We start from the raw sequence: 21,615 nt of genomic DNA on the forward strand, positions 1-21,615 counted from the left end.
TTCCTATCGATCAAATCGCAATGAAATTCTAGTCAATTATAGATAACACCTAGCTCTACAATTGTGAGAAATAGCAACATTTTAGATACAGTAGTTACAGAGATATACGAAGTTTAATTTTGAAGCATCTTAGTAGTAACCAAAACTTTACTGTTTAATGTCTCCATTCCTATCAATCAAATGGCAATGAAATTCTAGTCAATTATAGATAACATCTAGCTCTACAATTGTGAGAAATAGCAACATTTTAGATAAAGTACTTACAGAGATAAACGAAGTTTAATTTTGAAGAACTTAGTAACCAACAAAATTTTACTGTTAAATATCTCCATTCCTATCGATCAAATTGCAATAAAATTCTAGTCAATTATAGATAACATCTAGCTCTACAATTGAGAGAAATACCAACATTTTAGATACAGTACTTACAGAGATAAACGAAGTTTAATTTTGAAGAACATAGTTACCAACAAAACTTTACTGTTAAATATCTCCATTCCTTTCGATCAAATTGCAATGAAATTCTAGTCAATTATAGATAACATCTAGCTCTACAATTGTGAGAAATAGCTACATTTTAGATACAGTACTTACAGAGATGAACGAAGTTTAATTTTGAAGAACTTAGTAACCAACAAAATTTTACTGTTAAATATCTCCATTCCTATCGATCAAATTGCAATAAAATTCTAGTCAATTATAGATAACATCTAGCTCTACAATTGAGAGAAATACCAACATTTTAGATACAGTACTTACAGAGATAAACGAAGTTTAATTTTGAAGAACTTAGTAACCAACAAAATTTTACTGTTAAATATCTCCATTCCTATCGATCAAATTGCAATGAAATTGTAGTCTGTTGTAGATAACATCTAGCTCTATAATTGTGAGTAATAGCAACATTTTAGATACAGTACTTAAAGAGATATACGATGTTTAATTTTGAAGAACTTAGTAACCAACAAAATTTTACTGTTAAATATCTCCATTCCTATCGATCGAATTGCAATGAAATTCTAGTCTGTTATAGATAACATCTAGCTCTACAATTGAGAGAAATACCAACATTTTAGGTACAGTAGTTACAGAGATATACGGAGTTTAATTTTGAAGTATCTTAGTAGTAACCAAAACTTTACTGTTTAATATCTCCATTCCGATCGATCAAATTGCAATGAAATTCTAGTCAATTATAGATAACATCTAGCTCTACAATTGAGAGAAATACCAACATTTTAGGTACAGTAGTTACAGAGATATACGAAGTTTAATTTTGAAGCATCTTAGTAGTAACCAACAAAACTTTACTGATTAATATCTCCATTCCTATCAATCAAATTGCAATGAAATTGTAGTCTGTTGTAGATAACATCTAGCTCTACAATTGTGAGTAATAGCAACATTTTAGATACAGTACTTAAAGAGATATACGATGTTTAATTTTGAAGAACTTAGTAACCAACAAAATTTTACTGTTAAATATCTCCATTCCTATCGATCAAATTGCAATGAAATTCTAGTCAATTATAGATAACATCTAGCTCTACAATTGTGAGAAATAGCTACATTTTAGATACAGTACTTACAGAGATATACGAAGTTTAATTTTGAAGAACTGAGTAACTAACAAAACTTTACTGTTAAGTATCTCCATTCCTATCGATCAAATTGCAATGAAATTCTAGTCAATTATAGATAACATCTAGCTCTACAATTGTGGGAAATAGCTACATTTTAGATACAGTACTTAAAGAGATATACGATGTTTAATTTTGAAGAACTTAGTAACCAACAAAACTTTACTGTTAAATATCTCCATTCCTATCGATCAAATTGCAATGAAATTCTAGTCAATTATAGATAACATCTAGCTCTACAATTGTGAGAAACAGCAACGTTTCAGATACAGTAGTTACAGAGATATATGAAGTTTAATTTTGAAGAACTCAGTAACCAACAAAACTTTACTGTTTAATATCTAACATCCTATCAATCAGATTGCAATAAAATTCTAGTCAATTACAGATAACATCTAGCTCTACAATTGTAAGAAATAGCTACATTTTAAATACAGTACTTAAAGAGATATACGATGTTTAATTTTGAAGAACCTAGTAACTAACAAAACTTTACTGTTAAATATCTCTATTCCTATCGATCAAATTGCAATGAAATTCTAGTCAATTATAGATAACATCTAGCTCTACAATTGTGAGAAGCAGCAACATTTTAGATACAGTAGTTACAGAGATATACGAAGTTTAATTTTGAAGAACTTAGTAACCAACAAAATTTTACTGTTAAATATCTCCATTCCTATCGATCAAATTGCAATAAAATTCTAGTCAATTATAGATAACATCTAGCTCTACAATTGAGAGAAATACCAACATTTTAGATACAGTACTTACAGAGATAAACGAAGTTTAATTTTGAAGAACTTAGTAACCAACAAAATTTTACTGTTAAATATCTCCATTCCTATCGATCAAATTGCAATAAAATTCTAGTCAATTATAGATAACATCTAGCTCTACAATTGAGAGAAATACCAACATTTTAGATACAGTACTTACAGAGATAAACGAAGTTTAATTTTGAAGAACTTAGTAACCAACAAAATTTTACTGTTAAATATCTCCATTCCTATCGATCAAATTGCAATAAAATTCTAGTCAATTATAGATAACATCTAGCTCTACAATTGTGAGAAATAGCTACATTTTAGATACAGTACTTACAGAGATGAACGAAGTTTAATTTTGAAGAACTTAGTAACCAACAAAATTTTACTGTTAAATATCTCCATTCCTATCGATCAAATTGCAATAAAATTCTAGTCAATTATAGATAACATCTAGCTCTACAATTGAGAGAAATACCAACATTTTAGATACAGTTCTTACAGAGATAAACGAAGTTTAATTTTGAAGAACTTAGTAACCAACAAAATTTTACTGTTAAATATCTCCATTCCTATCGATCAAATTGCAATGAAATTGTAGTCTGTTGTAGATAACATCTAGCTCTATAATTGTGAGTAATAGCAACATTTTAGATACAGTACTTAAAGAGATATACGATGTTTAATTTTGAAGAACTTAGTAACCAACAAAATTTTACTGTTAAATATCTCCATTCCTATCGATCAAATTGCAATGAAATTCTAGTCTGTTATAGATAACATCTAGCTCTACAATTGAGAGAAATACCAACATTTTAGGTACAGTAGTTACAGAGATATTCGAAGTTTAATTTTGAAGTATCTTAGTAGTAACCAAAACTTTACTGTTTAATATCTCCATTCCGATCGATCAAATTGCAATGAAATTCTAGTCAATTATAGATAACATCTAGCTCTACAATTGAGAGAAATACCAACATTTTAGGTACAGTAGTTACAGAGATATACGAAGTTTAATTTTGAAGCATCTTAGTAGTAACCAACAAAACTTTACTGATTAATATCTCCATTCCTATCAATCAAATTGCAATGAAATTGTAGTCTGTTGTAGATAACATCTAGCTCTACAATTGTGAGTAATAGCAACATTTTAGATACAGTACTTAAAGAGATATACGATGTTTAATTTTGAAGAACTTAGTAACCAACAAAATTTTACTTTTAAATATCTCCATTCCTATCGATCAAATTGCAATGAAATTCTAGTCAATTATAGACAACATCTAGCTCTACAATTGTGAGAAATAGCTACATTTTAGATACAGTACTTAAAGAGATATACGATGTTTAATTTTGAAGAACTTAGTAACCAACAAAATTTTACTGTTAAATATCTCCATTCCTATCGATCAAATTGCAATGAAATTCTAGTCAATTATAGATAACATCTAGCTCTACAATTGTGAGAAACAGCAACGTTTCAGATACAGTAGTTACAGAGATATATGAAGTTTAATTTTGAAGAACTCAGTAACCAACAAAACTTTACTGTTTAATATCTAACTTCCTATCAATCAGATTGCAATAAAATTCTAGTCAATTACAGATAACATCTAGCTCTACAATTGTGAGAAATAGCTACATTTTAAATACAGTACTTAAAGAGATATACGATGTTTAATTTTGAAGAACCTAGTAACTAACAAAACTTTACTGTTAAATATCTCTATTCCTATCGATCAAATTGCAATGAAATTCTAGTCAATTATAGATAACATCTAGCTCTACAATTGTGAGAAGCAGCAACATTTTAGATACAGTAGTTACAGAGATATACGAAGTTTAATTTTGAAGCATCTTAGTAGTAACCAAAACTTTACTGTTTAATGTCTCCATTCCTATCAATCAAATGGCAATGAAATTCTAGTCTGTTATAGATAACATCTAGCTCTACAATTGAGAGAAATACCAACATTTTAGGTGCAGTAGTTACAGAGATATACGAAGTTTAATTTTGAAGAACTTAGTTACCAACAAAACTTTACTGTTAAATATCTCCATTCCTATCGATCAAATCGCAATGAAATTCTAGTCAATTATAGATAACACCTAGCTCTACAATTGTGAGAAATAGCAACATTTTAGATACAGTACTTACAGAGATAAACGAAGTTTAATTTTGAAGAACTTAGTTACCAACAAAACTTTACTGTTAAATATCTCCATTCCTTTCGATCAAATTGCAATGAAATTCTAGTCAATTATAGATAACATCTAGCTCTACAATTGTGAGAAATAGCAACATTTTAGATACAGTACTTACAGAGATAAACGAAGTTTAATTTTGAAGAACTTAGTAACCAACAAAATTTTACTGTTAAATATCTCCATTCCTATCGATCAAATTGCAATAAAATTCTAGTCAATTATAGATAACATCTAGCTCTACAATTGAGAGAAATACCAACATTTTAGATACAGTACTTACAGAGATAAACGAAGTTTAATTTTGAAGAACTTAGTAACCAACAAAATTTTACTGTTAAATATCTCCATTCCTATCGATCAAATTGCAATAAAATTCTAGTCAATTATAGATAACATCTAGCTCTACGATTGTGAGAAATAGCTACATTTTAGATTCAGTACCTAAAGAAATATACGATGTTTAATTTTGAAGAACTTAGTAACTAACAAAACTTTACTGTTAAATATCTCCATTCCTATCGATCAAATTGCAATAAAATTCTAGTCAATTATAGATAACATCTAGCTCTACAATTGTGAGAAGCAGCAACATTTTAGATAGAGTAGTTACAGAGATATACGAAGATTAATTTTGAAGCATCTTAGTAGTAACCAAAACTTTACTGTTAAATATCTCCATTCCTATCGATCAAATTGCAATGAAATTCTAGTCAATTATAGATAACATCTAGCTCTACAATTGTGAGAAATACCAACATTTTAGATACAGTAGTTACAGAGATATACGAAGTTTAATTTTGAAGCATCTTAGTAGTAGCCAAAACTTTACTGTTTAATATCTCCATTCCTAACAATCAAATTGCAATGAAATTCTAGTCAATTATAGATAATATCCAGCTCTACAATTGTGAGAAATACCAACATTTTAGATACAGTAGTTACAGAGGTATACGAAGTTTAATTTTGAAGTATCTTAGTAGTAACCAAAATTTTACTGTTTATTATCTCCAATCCTATCAATCAAATTGCAATGAAATTGTAGTCTGTTGTAGATAACATGTAGCTCTACAATTGTGAGAAATAGCTACATTTTAGATTCAGTACCTAAAGAAATATACGATGTTTAATTTTGAAGAACTTAGTAACTAACAAAACTTTACTGTTAAATATCTCCATTCCTATCGATCAAATTGCAATAAAATTCTAGTCAATTATAGATAACATCTAGCTCTACAATTGTGAGAAGCAGCAACATTTTAGATAGAGTAGTTACAGAGATATACGAAGATTAATTTTGAAGCATCTTAGTAGTAACCAAAACTTTACTGTTAAATATCTCCATTCCTATCGATCAAATTGCAATGAAATTCTAGTCAATTATAGATAACATCTAGCTCTACAATTGTGAGAAATACCAACATTTTAGATACAGTAGTTACAGAGATATACGAAGTTTAATTTTGAAGCATCTTAGTAGTAGCCAAAACTTTACTGTTTAATATCTCCATTCCTAACAATCAAATTGCAATGAAATTCTAGTCAATTATAGATAATATCCAGCTCTACAATTGTGAGAAATACCAACATTTTAGATACAGTAGTTACAGAGGTATACGAAGTTTAATTTTGAAGTATCTTAGTAGTAACCAAAATTTTACTGTTTATTATCTCCAATCCTATCAATCAAATTGCAATGAAATTGTAGTCTGTTGTAGATAGCATCTAGCTCTACAATTGTGAGAAATAGCAACATTTCAGATACAGTACTTACAGAGATATACGAAGTTTAATTTTGAAGAACTGAGTAACCAACAAAACTTTACTGTTAAGTATCTCCATTCCTATCGATCAAATTGCAATGAAATTCTAGTCAATTATGGATAACATCTAGCTCTACAATAGTGGGAAACAGCAACATTTCAGATACAGTAGTTACAGAGATATACGGAGTTTAATTTTGAAGCATCTTAGTAGTAGCCAAAACTTTACTGTTTAATATCTCCATTCCTAACAATCAAATTGCAATGAAATTCTAGTTAATTATAGATAATATCCAGCTCTACAATTGTGAGAAATACCAACATTTTAGATACAGTAGTTACAGAGGTATACGAAGTTTAATTTTGAAGTATCTTAGTAGTAACCAAAATTTTACTGTTTAATATCTCCAATCCTATCAATCAAATTGCAATGAAATTCTAGTCAATTATAGATAATATCCAGCTCTACAATTGTGAGAAATACCAACATTTTAGATACAGTAGTTACAGAGGTATACGAAGTTTAATTTTGAAGTATCTTAGTAGTAACCAAAATTTTACTGTTTATTATCTCCAATCCTATCAATCAAATTGCAATGAAATTGTAGTCTGTTGTAGATAACATGTAGCTCTACAATTGTGAGAAATAGCTACATTTTAGATTCAGTACCTAAAGAAATATACGATGTTTAATTTTGAAGAACTTAGTAACTAACAAAACTTTACTGTTAAATATCTCCATTCCTATCGATCAAATTGCAATAAAATTCTAGTCAATTATAGATAACATCTAGCTCTACAATTGTGAGAAGCAGCAACATTTTAGATAGAGTAGTTACAGAGATATACGAAGATTAATTTTGAAGCATCTTAGTAGTAACCAAAACTTTACTGTTAAATATCTCCATTCCTATCGATCAAATTGCAATGAAATTCTAGTCAATTATAGATAACATCTAGCTCTACAATTGTGAGAAATACCAACATTTTAGATACAGTAGTTACAGAGATATACGAAGTTTAATTTTGAAGCATCTTAGTAGTAGCCAAAACTTTACTGTTTAATATCTCCATTCCTAACAATCAAATTGCAATGAAATTCTAGTCAATTATAGATAATATCCAGCTCTACAATTGTGAGAAATACCAACATTTTAGATACAGTAGTTACAGAGGTATACGAAGTTTAATTTTGAAGTATCTTAGTAGTAACCAAAATTTTACTGTTTATTATCTCCAATCCTATCAATCAAATTGCAATGAAATTGTAGTCTGTTGTAGATAACATGTAGCTCTACAATTGTGAGAAATAGCTACATTTTAGATTCAGTACCTAAAGAAATATACGATGTTTAATTTTGAAGAACTTAGTAACTAACAAAACTTTACTGTTAAATATCTCCATTCCTATCGATCAAATTGCAATAAAATTCTAGTCAATTATAGATAACATCTAGCTCTACAATTGTGAGAAGCAGCAACATTTTAGATAGAGTAGTTACAGAGATATACGAAGATTAATTTTGAAGCATCTTAGTAGTAACCAAAACTTTACTGTTAAATATCTCCATTCCTATCGATCAAATTGCAATGAAATTCTAGTCAATTATAGATAACATCTAGCTCTACAATTGTGAGAAATACCAACATTTTAGATACAGTAGTTACAGAGATATACGAAGTTTAATTTTGAAGCATCTTAGTAGTAGCCAAAACTTTACTGTTTAATATCTCCATTCCTAACAATCAAATTGCAATGAAATTCTAGTCAATTATAGATAATATCCAGCTCTACAATTGTGAGAAATACCAACATTTTAGATACAGTAGTTACAGAGGTATACGAAGTTTAATTTTGAAGTATCTTAGTAGTAACCAAAATTTTACTGTTTATTATCTCCAATCCTATCAATCAAATTGCAATGAAATTGTAGTCTGTTGTAGATAGCATCTAGCTCTACAATTGTGAGAAATAGCAACATTTCAGATACAGTACTTACAGAGATATACGATGTTTAATTTTGAAGAACTTAGTAACCAACAAAATTTTACTTTTAAATATCTCCATTCCTATCGATCAAATTGCAATGAAATTCTAGTCAATTATAGACAACATCTAGCTCTACAATTGTGAGAAATAGCTACATTTTAGATACAGTACTTAAAGAGATATACGATGTTTAATTTTGAAGAACTTAGTAACCAACAAAATTTTACTGTTAAATATCTCCATTCCTATCGATCAAATTGCAATGAAATTCTAGTCAATTATAGATAACATCTAGCTCTACAATTGTGAGAAACAGCAACGTTTCAGATACAGTAGTTACAGAGATATATGAAGTTTAATTTTGAAGAACTCAGTAACCAACAAAACTTTACTGTTTAATATCTAACTTCCTATCAATCAGATTGCAATAAAATTCTAGTCAATTACAGATAACATCTAGCTCTACAATTGTGAGAAATAGCTACATTTTAAATACAGTACTTAAAGAGATATACGATGTTTAATTTTGAAGAACCTAGTAACTAACAAAACTTTACTGTTAAATATCTCTATTCCTATCGATCAAATTGCAATGAAATTCTAGTCAATTATAGATAACATCTAGCTCTACAATTGTGAGAAGCAGCAACATTTTAGATACAGTAGTTACAGAGATATACGAAGTTTAATTTTGAAGCATCTTAGTAGTAACCAAAACTTTACTGTTTAATGTCTCCATTCCTATCAATCAAATGGCAATGAAATTCTAGTCTGTTATAGATAACATCTAGCTCTACAATTGAGAGAAATACCAACATTTTAGGTGCAGTAGTTACAGAGATATACGAAGTTTAATTTTGAAGAACTTAGTTACCAACAAAACTTTACTGTTAAATATCTCCATTCCTATCGATCAAATCGCAATGAAATTCTAGTCAATTATAGATAACACCTAGCTCTACAATTGTGAGAAATAGCAACATTTTAGATACAGTACTTACAGAGATAAACGAAGTTTAATTTTGAAGAACTTAGTTACCAACAAAACTTTACTGTTAAATATCTCCATTCCTTTCGATCAAATTGCAATGAAATTCTAGTCAATTATAGATAACATCTAGCTCTACAATTGTGAGAAATAGCAACATTTTAGATACAGTACTTACAGAGATAAACGAAGTTTAATTTTGAAGAACTTAGTAACCAACAAAATTTTACTGTTAAATATCTCCATTCCTATCGATCAAATTGCAATAAAATTCTAGTCAATTATAGATAACATCTAGCTCTACAATTGAGAGAAATACCAACATTTTAGATACAGTACTTACAGAGATAAACGAAGTTTAATTTTGAAGAACTTAGTAACCAACAAAATTTTACTGTTAAATATCTCCATTCCTATCGATCAAATTGCAATAAAATTCTAGTCAATTATAGATAACATCTAGCTCTACGATTGTGAGAAATAGCTACATTTTAGATTCAGTACCTAAAGAAATATACGATGTTTAATTTTGAAGAACTTAGTAACTAACAAAACTTTACTGTTAAATATCTCCATTCCTATCGATCAAATTGCAATAAAATTCTAGTCAATTATAGATAACATCTAGCTCTACAATTGTGAGAAGCAGCAACATTTTAGATAGAGTAGTTACAGAGATATACGAAGATTAATTTTGAAGCATCTTAGTAGTAACCAAAACTTTACTGTTAAATATCTCCATTCCTATCGATCAAATTGCAATGAAATTCTAGTCAATTATAGATAACATCTAGCTCTACAATTGTGAGAAATACCAACATTTTAGATACAGTAGTTACAGAGATATACGAAGTTTAATTTTGAAGCATCTTAGTAGTAGCCAAAACTTTACTGTTTAATATCTCCATTCCTAACAATCAAATTGCAATGAAATTCTAGTCAATTATAGATAATATCCAGCTCTACAATTGTGAGAAATACCAACATTTTAGATACAGTAGTTACAGAGGTATACGAAGTTTAATTTTGAAGTATCTTAGTAGTAACCAAAATTTTACTGTTTATTATCTCCAATCCTATCAATCAAATTGCAATGAAATTGTAGTCTGTTGTAGATAACATGTAGCTCTACAATTGTGAGAAATAGCTACATTTTAGATTCAGTACCTAAAGAAATATACGATGTTTAATTTTGAAGAACTTAGTAACTAACAAAACTTTACTGTTAAATATCTCCATTCCTATCGATCAAATTGCAATAAAATTCTAGTCAATTATAGATAACATCTAGCTCTACAATTGTGAGAAGCAGCAACATTTTAGATAGAGTAGTTACAGAGATATACGAAGATTAATTTTGAAGCATCTTAGTAGTAACCAAAACTTTACTGTTAAATATCTCCATTCCTATCGATCAAATTGCAATGAAATTCTAGTCAATTATAGATAACATCTAGCTCTACAATTGTGAGAAATACCAACATTTTAGATACAGTACTTACAGAGATATACGAAGTTTAATTTTGAAGCATCTTAGTAGTAGCCAAAACTTTACTGTTTAATATCTCCATTCCTAACAATCAAATTGCAATGAAATTCTAGTCAATTATAGATAATATCCAGCTCTACAATTGTGAGAAATACCAACATTTTAGATACAGTAGTTACAGAGGTATACGAAGTTTAATTTTGAAGTATCTTAGTAGTAACCAAAATTTTACTGTTTATTATCTCCAATCCTATCAATCAAATTGCAATGAAATTGTAGTCTGTTGTAGATAGCATCTAGCTCTACAATTGTGAGAAATAGCAACATTTCAGATACAGTACTTACAGAGATATACGAAGTTTAATTTTGAAGAACTGAGTAACCAACAAAACTTTACTGTTAAGTATCTCCATTCCTATCGATCAAATTGCAATGAAATTCTAGTCAATTATGGATAACATCTAGCTCTACAATAGTGGGAAACAGCAACATTTCAGATACAGTAGTTACAGAGATATACGGAGTTTAATTTTGAAGCATCTTAGTAGTAGCCAAAACTTTACTGTTTAATATCTCCATTCCTAACAATCAAATTGCAATGAAATTCTAGTTAATTATAGATAATATCCAGCTCTACAATTGTGAGAAATACCAACATTTTAGATACAGTAGTTACAGAGGTATACGAAGTTTAATTTTGAAGTATCTTAGTAGTAACCAAAATTTTACTGTTTAATATCTCCAATCCTATCAATCAAATTGCAATGAAATTCTAGTCAATTATAGATAATATCCAGCTCTACAATTGTGAGAAATACCAACATTTTAGATACAGTAGTTACAGAGGTATACGAAGTTTAATTTTGAAGTATCTTAGTAGTAACCAAAATTTTACTGTTTATTATCTCCAATCCTATCAATCAAATTGCAATGAAATTGTAGTCTGTTGTAGATAACATGTAGCTCTACAATTGTGAGAAATAGCTACATTTTAGATTCAGTACCTAAAGAAATATACGATGTTTAATTTTGAAGAACTTAGTAACTAACAAAACTTTACTGTTAAATATCTCCATTCCTATCGATCAAATTGCAATAAAATTCTAGTCAATTATAGATAACATCTAGCTCTACAATTGTGAGAAGCAGCAACATTTTAGATAGAGTAGTTACAGAGATATACGAAGATTAATTTTGAAGCATCTTAGTAGTAACCAAAACTTTACTGTTAAATATCTCCATTCCTATCGATCAAATTGCAATGAAATTCTAGTCAATTATAGATAACATCTAGCTCTACAATTGTGAGAAATACCAACATTTTAGATACAGTAGTTACAGAGATATACGAAGTTTAATTTTGAAGAACTGAGTAACCAACAAAACTTTACTGTTAAGTATCTCCATTCCTATCGATCAAATTGCAATGAAATTCTAGTCAATTATGGATAACATCTAGCTCTACAATAGTGGGAAACAGCAACATTTCAGATACAGTAGTTACAGAGATATACGGAGTTTAATTTTGAAGCATCTTAGTAGTAGCCAAAACTTTACTGTTTAATATCTCCATTCCTAACAATCAAATTGCAATGAAATTCTAGTTAATTATAGATAATATCCAGCTCTACAATTGTGAGAAATACCAACATTTTAGATACAGTAGTTACAGAGGTATACGAAGTTTAATTTTGAAGTATCTTAGTAGTAACCAAAATTTTACTGTTTAATATCTCCAATCCTATCAATCAAATTGCAATGAAATTGTAGTCTGTTGTAGATAACATCTAGCTCTACAATTGTGAGAAATAGCAACATTTCAGATACAGTACTTACAGAGATATACGAAGTTTAATTTTGAAGAACTGAGTAACTAACAAAACTTTACTGTTAAGTATCTCCATTCCTATCGATCAAATTGCAATGAAATTCTAGTCAATTATAGATAACATCTAGCTCTACAATTGTGAGAAATACCAACATTTTAGATACAGTAGTTACAGAGATATACGAAGTTTAATTTTGAAGCATCTTAGTAGTAGCCAAAACTTTACTGTTTAATATCTCCATTCCTAACAATCAAATTGCAATGAAATTCTAGTCAATTATAGATAATATCCAGCTCTACAATTGTGAGAAATACCAACATTTTAGATACAGTAGTTACAGAGATAAACGAAGTTTAATTTTGAAGAACTTAGTGACCAACAAAATTTTACTGTTAAATATCTCCATTCCTATCGATCAAATTGCAATAAAATTCTAGTCAATTATAGATAACATCTAGCTCTACAATTGAGAGAAATACCAACATTTTAGATACAGTACTTACAGAGATAAACGAAGTTTAATTTTGAAGAACTTAGTAACCAACAAAATTTTACTGTTAAATATCTCCATTCCTATCGATCAAATTGCAATAAAATTCTAGTCAATTATAGATAACATCTAGCTCTACAATTGTGAGAAATAGCTACATTTTAGATTCAGTACCTAAAGAAATATACGATGTTTAATTTTGAAGAACTTAGTAACTAACAAAACTTTACTGTTAAATATCTCCATTCCTATCGATCAAATTGCAATAAAATTCTAGTCAATTATAGATAACATCTAGCTCTACAATTGTGAGAAGCAGCAACAATTTAGATAGAGTAGTTACAGAGATATACAAAGATTAATTTTGAAGCATCTTAGTAGTAACCAAAACTTTACTGTTAAATATCTCCATTCCTATCGATCAAATTGCAATGAAATTCTAGTCAATTATAGATAACATCTAGCTCTACAATTGTGAGAAATACCAACATTTTAGATACAGTAGTTACAGAGATATACGAAGTTTAATTTTGAAGCATCTTAGTAGTAGCCAAAACTTTACTGTTTAATATCTCCATTCCTAACTATCAAATTGCAATGAAATTCTAGTCAATTATAGATAATATCCAGCTCTACAATTGTGAGAAATACCAACATTTTAGATACAGTAGTTACAGAGGTATACGAAGTTTAATTTTGAAGTATCTTAGTAGTAACCAAAATTTTACTGTTTATTATCTCCAATCCTATCAATCAAATTGCAATGAAATTGTAGTCTGTTGTAGATAACATCTAGCTCTACAATTGTGAGAAATAGCAACATTTCAGATACAGTACTTACAGAGATATACGAAGTTTAATTTTGAAGAACTGAGTAACCAACAAAACTTTACTGTTAAGTATCTCCATTCCTATCGATCAAATTGCAATGAAATTCTAGTCAATTATGGATAACATCTAGCTCTACAATAGTGGGAAACAGCAACATTTCAGATACAGTAGTTACAGAGATATACGAAGTTTAATTTTGAAGCATCTTAGTAGTAGCCAAAACTTTACTGTTTAATATCTCCATTCCTAACAATCAAATTGCAATGAAATTCTAGTTAATTATAGATAATATCCAGCTCTACAGTTGTGAGAAATACCAACATTTTAGATACAGTAGTTACAGAGGTATACGGAGTTTAATTTTGAAGTATCTTAGTAGTTACCAAAATTTTACTGTTTAATATCTCCAATCCTATCAATCAAATTGCAATGAAATTGTAGTCTGTTGTAGATAACATCTAGCTCTACAATTGTGAGAAATAGCGACATTTCAGATACAGTACTTACAGAGATATACGAAGTTTAATTTTGAAGAAATGAGTAACTAACAAAACTTTACTGTTAAGTATCTCCATTCCTATCGATCAAATTGCAATGAAATTCTAGTCAATTATAGATAACATCTAGCTCTACAATTGTGGGAAACAGCAACATTTCAGATACAGTACTTACAGAGATATACGAAGTTTAATTTTGAAGCATCTTAGTAGTAGCCAAAACTTTACTGTTTAATATCTCCATTCCTAACAATCAAATTGCAATGAAATTCTAGTCAATTATAGATAATATCCAGCTCTACAATTGTGAGAAATACCAACATTTTAGATACAGTAGTTACAGAGGTATACGAAGTTTAATTTTGAAGTATCTTAGTAGTAACCAAAATTTTACTGTTTAATATCTCCAATCCTATCAATCAAATTGCAATGAAATTGTAGTCTGTTGTAGATAACATCTAGCTCTACAATTGTGAGAAATAGCAACATTTCAGATACAGTACTTACAGAGATATACGAAGTTTAATTTTGAAGAACTGAGTAACCAAGAAAACTTTACTGTTAAGTATCTCCATTCCTATCGATCAAATTGCAATGAAATTCTAGTCAATTATAGATAACATCTAGCTCTACAATTGTGGGAAACAGCAACATTTCAGATACAGTACTTACAGAGATATACGAAGTCTAATTTTGAAGAACTGAGTAACCAACAAAACTTTACTGTTAAATATCTCCATTCCTATCGATCAGATTGCAATGAAATTCTAGTCAATTATAGATAATATCCAGCTCTACAATTGTGAGAAATACCAACATTTTAGATACAGTAGTTACAGAGATATACGAAGTTTAATTTTGAAGCATCTTAGTAGTAGCCAAAACTTTACTGTTTAATATCTCCATTCCTATCGATCAAATTGCAATGAAATTCTAGTCAATTATAGATAACATCTAGCTCAACAATTAATGTTAGTACTTACCGCAAAATCAGTGTGGTGTTGTGGTGGGGTAGCTGGTGTATTTCCGTTGGTAGCTGCATAGGTACATCAACCTACCTCTAGTGGCGCTAGTTGTGGTGTGTCAAGTGTTATGGGTTGTCAGTGTCAAATGTTTTCTGTGTTGTTAGACTGGGGATACCCGCAGGGATGTCAACATCTCTGAAGAAGTGGCTAGTCCACTTCCCCCCTACGGGTGGTTGTGGGTATTGCTATTATTTAATAATTTTTTACAAACTAAGCTTTTATTGTACCAGTAACATTGTTTGTAAATTGTAACAGTGGAATTATATTATAATATTATACTCGTGCAATAGTTATATTATAATACTACATAATAATTTTGTAACCGGATGTTCTAAATTTGAAGGAAATTTAATTATTAATTCTTTTTGTAATTTGTTAAATTGTATTATTGATCCGTTTTTTATTTAAAATATAATACAAATAAATTAAGTAGAAAATACACTTTACTGAATATATTTTTTTTATAATTTAGAAAGTGATTATTGCACTCCTAATGATGGATGAAAATTAGAAATCCGTTAGTTTACAAACGGATGCGATCTACGAATTATAAAATCAAAGAAAATGATTCTATTCGAATTTGATTCCTGGAAAGCAGGAAAAATAGGGAACGTCCTGCTCCTGAATTGTATTTTAGTTATTACTGGATGTTCTTTGAGTTCTGTGTTTTGGATACCAGGAGGATCCGTTTGTCTATTTTTAGAGTTCAACTCTTCTTTTTTTTTCTGCCTTTAAAGCTCAAACCTTTTGAACGCTCAATTTTGACCATACCTTTATATTTCGCAAATAACTGTCTCTGTTTGATTCATCTAATTCATTTCTTTTTTGTAGCTTTTTAGTTTGAGTTAATGAGTTTGGCGTAATTAATCACTTGCGTTTGATTGGGCAAGCTAATTAGTTGTTTTTCTTTTAAAACAGATAATAAGGATTGTGAAGAAGGAAAATCTAGATTTTCTGAAAGGTTATTCAAAATGTTTTTCATTTGGTCCAATAGGAGTTTTAATTGATCCACTTCTTTTTTATATCTCATTATTGATTTATTTTGTTCTTCAATTAGGTCCAATAGGATTTCTGTTTGACTCCCACGTTGGCAATGATCATGATGAAGTTTAACTGATTGACAAGGTTTTTTGGCTAATTGATTTTGGTCAATTTCTGTAATTAACATTTCATTTCTCTTTTTGCCCGTATTTTTTTTCTTCAAGGATGAAACTCCATCTATGTTACTTAAAGTTCTAGTCTCACAATTACTGCTGGGTGTGTGCCTTATTTCTGTTATGGTTTCCTCGCTGAGACAATCATATTTGAATTGTTCTTTTAAAAAATGTAATTTCTCATATTGGGGCCAAGTTGGTTGATATAAAACGTTGTCCTTCAGTGCCCTACTTGATTTTTCTTTGGCTAATACATTACGATAGGTGTCGCGCAACGATTTCCATTTGTGACGTGCTTGATTTTCTGCAACAAAAAAAAAAGAAAAAGAAAAGAATAAATAGTATATTGAATGAACACTCACACGACTATCTCTTACTAATATTCTCAAGAGCTTTACGTCCAACTACCAATTAGCTATCGAAGACGGAGACGACTATCAAACATGCTTTACTATAAATTTCTCATATTAACCATTAAATAAAATCCAAGGCCTAGACACCTGGAATTGAACCCACTAAACCAACAATACATCTTAGCATTGCGGGTCTAGTCTCTTAACCGCCTAACACACTTTACTATAAATTTCTCATATTAACTATTAAATAAAATCCAAGGCCTAGACACCTGGAATTGAACCCACTAACCAACACTACATCTTAGCATTGCGGGTCTAGTCTCTTAACCGCCTAACATACTTTACTATAAATTTCTCATATTAACCATTAAATAAAATCCAAGGCTTAGACCGGGGGAATTGAACCCACTAAACCAACAATACATCTTAGCATTGCGGGGGTGTAGTCTCTTAACCGCTCGGCTACCGTGGCGCATATTTGACCCATATTAATGCTTACCAACAATTACACTTAGTAAAACCGTACATTATACTGAAATTCAACTTTACATGGACGATTTACCAACCTAAACTCACGCTGAGAACTGGTTCATCGAGGTTGTACTGTATTTTGAAATTTTATGCATTACATACTTTTGTCCAGCTGGCTAGTTTACTCTTTATTTTGTTAGAGAAAAATAAACAGAATTTTGCTAACTTACTGTCTATTCCTATTTCTTGGGCAATACTAGTCCACTGCTCGTTCAAAGCGTACTGGTTGTGATGCTGTGGATGATTTCTGTCCCAGAGCACTCTTCTCTCGAAAACGAAGATGATTAATTGGTCGATTTCTTTCTGACTCCAATCTATTCTCTTCATTATTTTTTTACAGTCAGTCCGACAAAGATTCAGTCCACTCGGTTGACTAATTGTGACAATTCTTCAGGCTAAATAAAGAGACTGATTCTAAGATTAAAAGGGGGGGGAACGATCACTTTAGTAAAGATACTTTGGCGAAGAGTTTGGTAATATGAAGAAGCTGTATTGATGAATGATTTGTTTTTTAAAATTAAAAAAATCCAAGGAGATTTTATAATGTTCGAGTAACGTTAGATACACTCACGTTCACTATTGGCCAGATACTAAAGCAGGTTGGCATTAAGAGTGAGAGAAAAGATTGTAGGTTAAAGAGTGGGAGATCAGAAACGAGCCACGCTGCGAGCCTCGCAGAGAGCCACGCTGCGGTTCAAGTATCCTTTATTACGATTTGACCTCGATGATATCACTATCGATAAAAATGTGCTTTTTAGTTATTTATTTATCGATTTATTTAATTGTTTTCTCATTCATTAATTTATTCCTTTTAAAATGGTAATCATTCGATCCTTCTCCACAAAGCTAGCTACCATAATCTTGTTGTTACACCAGCGTTTTCCAACCTTTTTTGGCTCACCGTACCACTTGGTGGTAGTACATCATGCTAAATTGTACCACTTGGTAAAAATGATTCTATTTCGTTAAAATTGTTATTCCCGAGTGTGTTATTTTATTATTATTAACATCTTTAATTGTATAGAGATATCAATGTATCTGTTACAAAGGAGTTCCAAGTTCATGTTCACTTTATAAACTTTGTAAAGTGTAAGATCTCTTAGTTTTAAAACTTTTTTTCTAAATAATTAAAAATTGCGTACATATTTTTCTCTTCAAAATTATTAATTAATTTACAAAGTTCTTCTTTAAAGATTATTTTATTTTCTTATATGGAGTGGGATTCTAAAACTTTCATAGACTGGCCCAGCTGATAAACAATTAATGTTTCCGGCTCGTTCTTATTACACATTAAACCATGATCTTTGGGGTTTGATTGTACAAAATTATATTATTGATTTTTTAAATTTAATAACATAAGGGGGCCACCCAATCTTATTTCAGAAAGAATTCTTATAACTTGAAAACGCAATGAATTTATCTAAAATATTGTTTACCAACATTTTGTAATAATTTTTGAGAATTCCCAAAATATATTTAACATAATGTTATTTACTTCATTTTAAATCAGTTAAGTGCAAATGTTCCCTGTTTTATTATAGAAATATTAAGAGGTTTGTGGTTATAAGCATTCTAATGAGCCCAAATCATCTAAACATTCAACTACCTGTAAGTACCCATAAAATTTAAAGTTACTTGGATAGAGCTTACTCATTACAATCCAGTCTCTTTAAGCAGATCTTTACATAGTTATCATTTAAGTTCTGTCACATGATAATTCTATTAAATTTTCATTATCTTTTATTGATAATGATGTAGCTTTATTAGAGTAAAAAGGAGGCTTTTGGCTCAGTAATGATGGCGGACTAAGATGAAGTAGGGGTGGAGGGTGCAGTTTATCCCTGCTCTATCCTTCTCTCCACACTATTATGGTGCATCTTTCTCTTCTCTCGCCCTATCTATATCCATATTAGTTAAAACTAAATAATAGTTGATTTGAATTGTGAAAATAAAAGACTTAAATGGGTGAATAACCTGAAAAATCTCAACTAGCCCGCGTGAACATGCTCAAACTCTCTCTCTCGGTTAGTTTCTCTTGCTGCAGACATCAACTCCTTATATAATACTCATCATGTGTAGAAGCGGTATAGTCCCACACATTCTCTACTTAGAGAGGGACCGGTTTTAAAAGACTATATAATAATACTATTGCAAATACGACACAGTCAGTCAACTTGCTTTGATTCCATTGAGCACTTCCTGCAGATTCTTCTATTATTAATTAAAAAATGGCAGATCAATGGAAAGTGATTTCAGTGAGTGATAATTATAATAAGTTTGTTACAACATTTCCCAAACTGCACTCTCCACCCCTACTTCATCATAGTCCGCCATCTTTACTGAGCCAAAAGCCTCCTTTTTACTCTACTAGCTTTTCCTAAATTTTCTTTATAGAATGGGGTTTTGAAATCCAATTATCATTTGTGTTTTCGGGTTTAAGGGAAAATACTCCACGAAAGACTAATTTTAATCCTGTTAAATGTGCTATTATATTTTCTCATATATCTTGAGACAGCCTAACCTCATTACTGTGTACATATTAACAACTTTACTGTATAATATTATTAATTAAAATAATTTTTATGAATTGTGGAAAAAGCGTTTCTATGTTATTTTTATGATCTAATTTTTTTATGTTCGCCATTATTGATAATTTTTCGTGTACCTGAGTGGTTAGCGTTTACTGGATTCCATAGCGGAGATTCCAGGTTCGAATCCCTTAAATTTTCTCTTCCTAGAAACTCTTACAGTTCACTGTTCAGTGATGGACAGTGTTGTCTCTAACGAAAGAACCAACTGACCGGTAGCTGCCAATACAGTGAACGACAATGACCTCAGATGATGATACGCCTTAAAAGAAAAAAGTCTAGGGAGTGTTCATAATGTTTCCTTTTAACATCCAATGGGCTTTATTGGAGTGCAATTAAAAGCAGTAAGCTGACCAATGAACGGTGAAGTCCTATTGAGTTCCACGCCTCTTTGTTAAAAACAGCTGATCTAGCTCCTCTTTCCTTTCAAGCAACTCAATGGTTTAGTGTTGTCACAGCTCATCTTATGATACATAACTAATGTGTCTGAAGAGTCTGCATTTAGAGTCTGCCAGCTGTTCCAAGTATTTCCTGGTTGCTCTTGTTTATTACAATATAAATACTCACCCGACTTCCTTTTCCAGCAGTTTACGTAATTAACTTTTCTTAAAACTTGCAGTTTTTACTTTTGATTTAAATGCTTAAGTGTTTAGTAACGAAAAGAAATCCATTCAGTATGTTGGCATTGGGCGAGGGGAGAGGGGAGGTTAATTTCCTACAAACTCGTATTTTAGCAAAACATTTTGACAATGATATGCGCAGAGTCGTACATTATACTGAAATGATGGTAGTATTAAAGAGCAGAATGCCAAAAGAGAGAACATTCTCTCTTGGGAGATCTCCTAATGTGTACCAATATTCATGTTTGCAGATTTTCTCAGGAAGTTATTAGTTCATAATTAAGAATTCCATAAATAATAAAATTTTATTATCTCCAGTTTTACAACTTGTACTTAGCATTTAAGTTTATAACTTTGTATTCCATTATAAAATAAGTACACGAAAATTTTTACTTTTTTAAAAAATTTATAATTCTCTTTACAAAATTTATTTTACAACCATGAAATTTAGACCTTTTGTTATTTCCTTTATTAAACTTCCTGTAGCCTATTGGCAACAAGTAAATATGCTCTCATATGACACAGAAAAGGAAATTAATTCAACCAATCCAACTATGATCATTACGAGTCTTGGCTAGCTCAGGATATCTGTTGAAGTGTCTTCAAAGAATGAATGCTCTTTTTTCTATCCTGCAATTAGGAGATCGTGAGGCTATTGACGCTTCAGCCTTAAGGAAGTGTATCTGGTGTAACTAGATTTATAGCTAGGTTAAGGAGAAATGGGATTTTGCTAGGCAGTGTTATAGTCAGATTTTTTTAAGCTAGATAAAGATGATGCTTAGGATTTACGATTGGATGTGGTTAAGATTAAGAAAAAAAAAAAAAAAAAAAAAAAAGGAGCGCGTTGTGTAG

General features: G+C 30.1%; 2 protein-coding genes across 2 annotated transcripts in view; one reads left to right on the forward strand and one right to left on the reverse strand.

Annotated features, from left to right (window-relative positions):
* The window catches only part of LOC141450169 (secretion-regulating guanine nucleotide exchange factor-like), an 84,292-nt gene that overhangs the window by 24,793 nt on the left and 37,884 nt on the right, over nucleotides 1–21,615 (forward strand). The window lies entirely within an intron of this gene.
* On the reverse strand, nucleotides 15,703–18,167 carry LOC141450170 (uncharacterized). Its single transcript, XM_074120327.1, has 2 exons — nucleotides 17,726–18,167; nucleotides 15,703–16,972 (listed from the first exon to the last, which is right to left on the reverse strand). The coding sequence occupies exons 1-2, from the start codon at nucleotides 17,880–17,882 to the stop codon at nucleotides 16,350–16,352; spliced, it is 780 nt and encodes a 259-aa protein (XP_073976428.1). The 5' UTR covers nucleotides 17,883–18,167; the 3' UTR covers nucleotides 15,703–16,349.

The sequence above is a fragment of the Rhodnius prolixus genome, unplaced genomic scaffold (genome assembly GCF_049639745.1).
Source record: "Rhodnius prolixus isolate KJV_2025 unplaced genomic scaffold, Rpr scaffold_2, whole genome shotgun sequence".
In the NCBI taxonomy this organism is placed as follows: Eukaryota; Metazoa; Arthropoda; class Insecta; order Hemiptera; family Reduviidae; genus Rhodnius; species Rhodnius prolixus.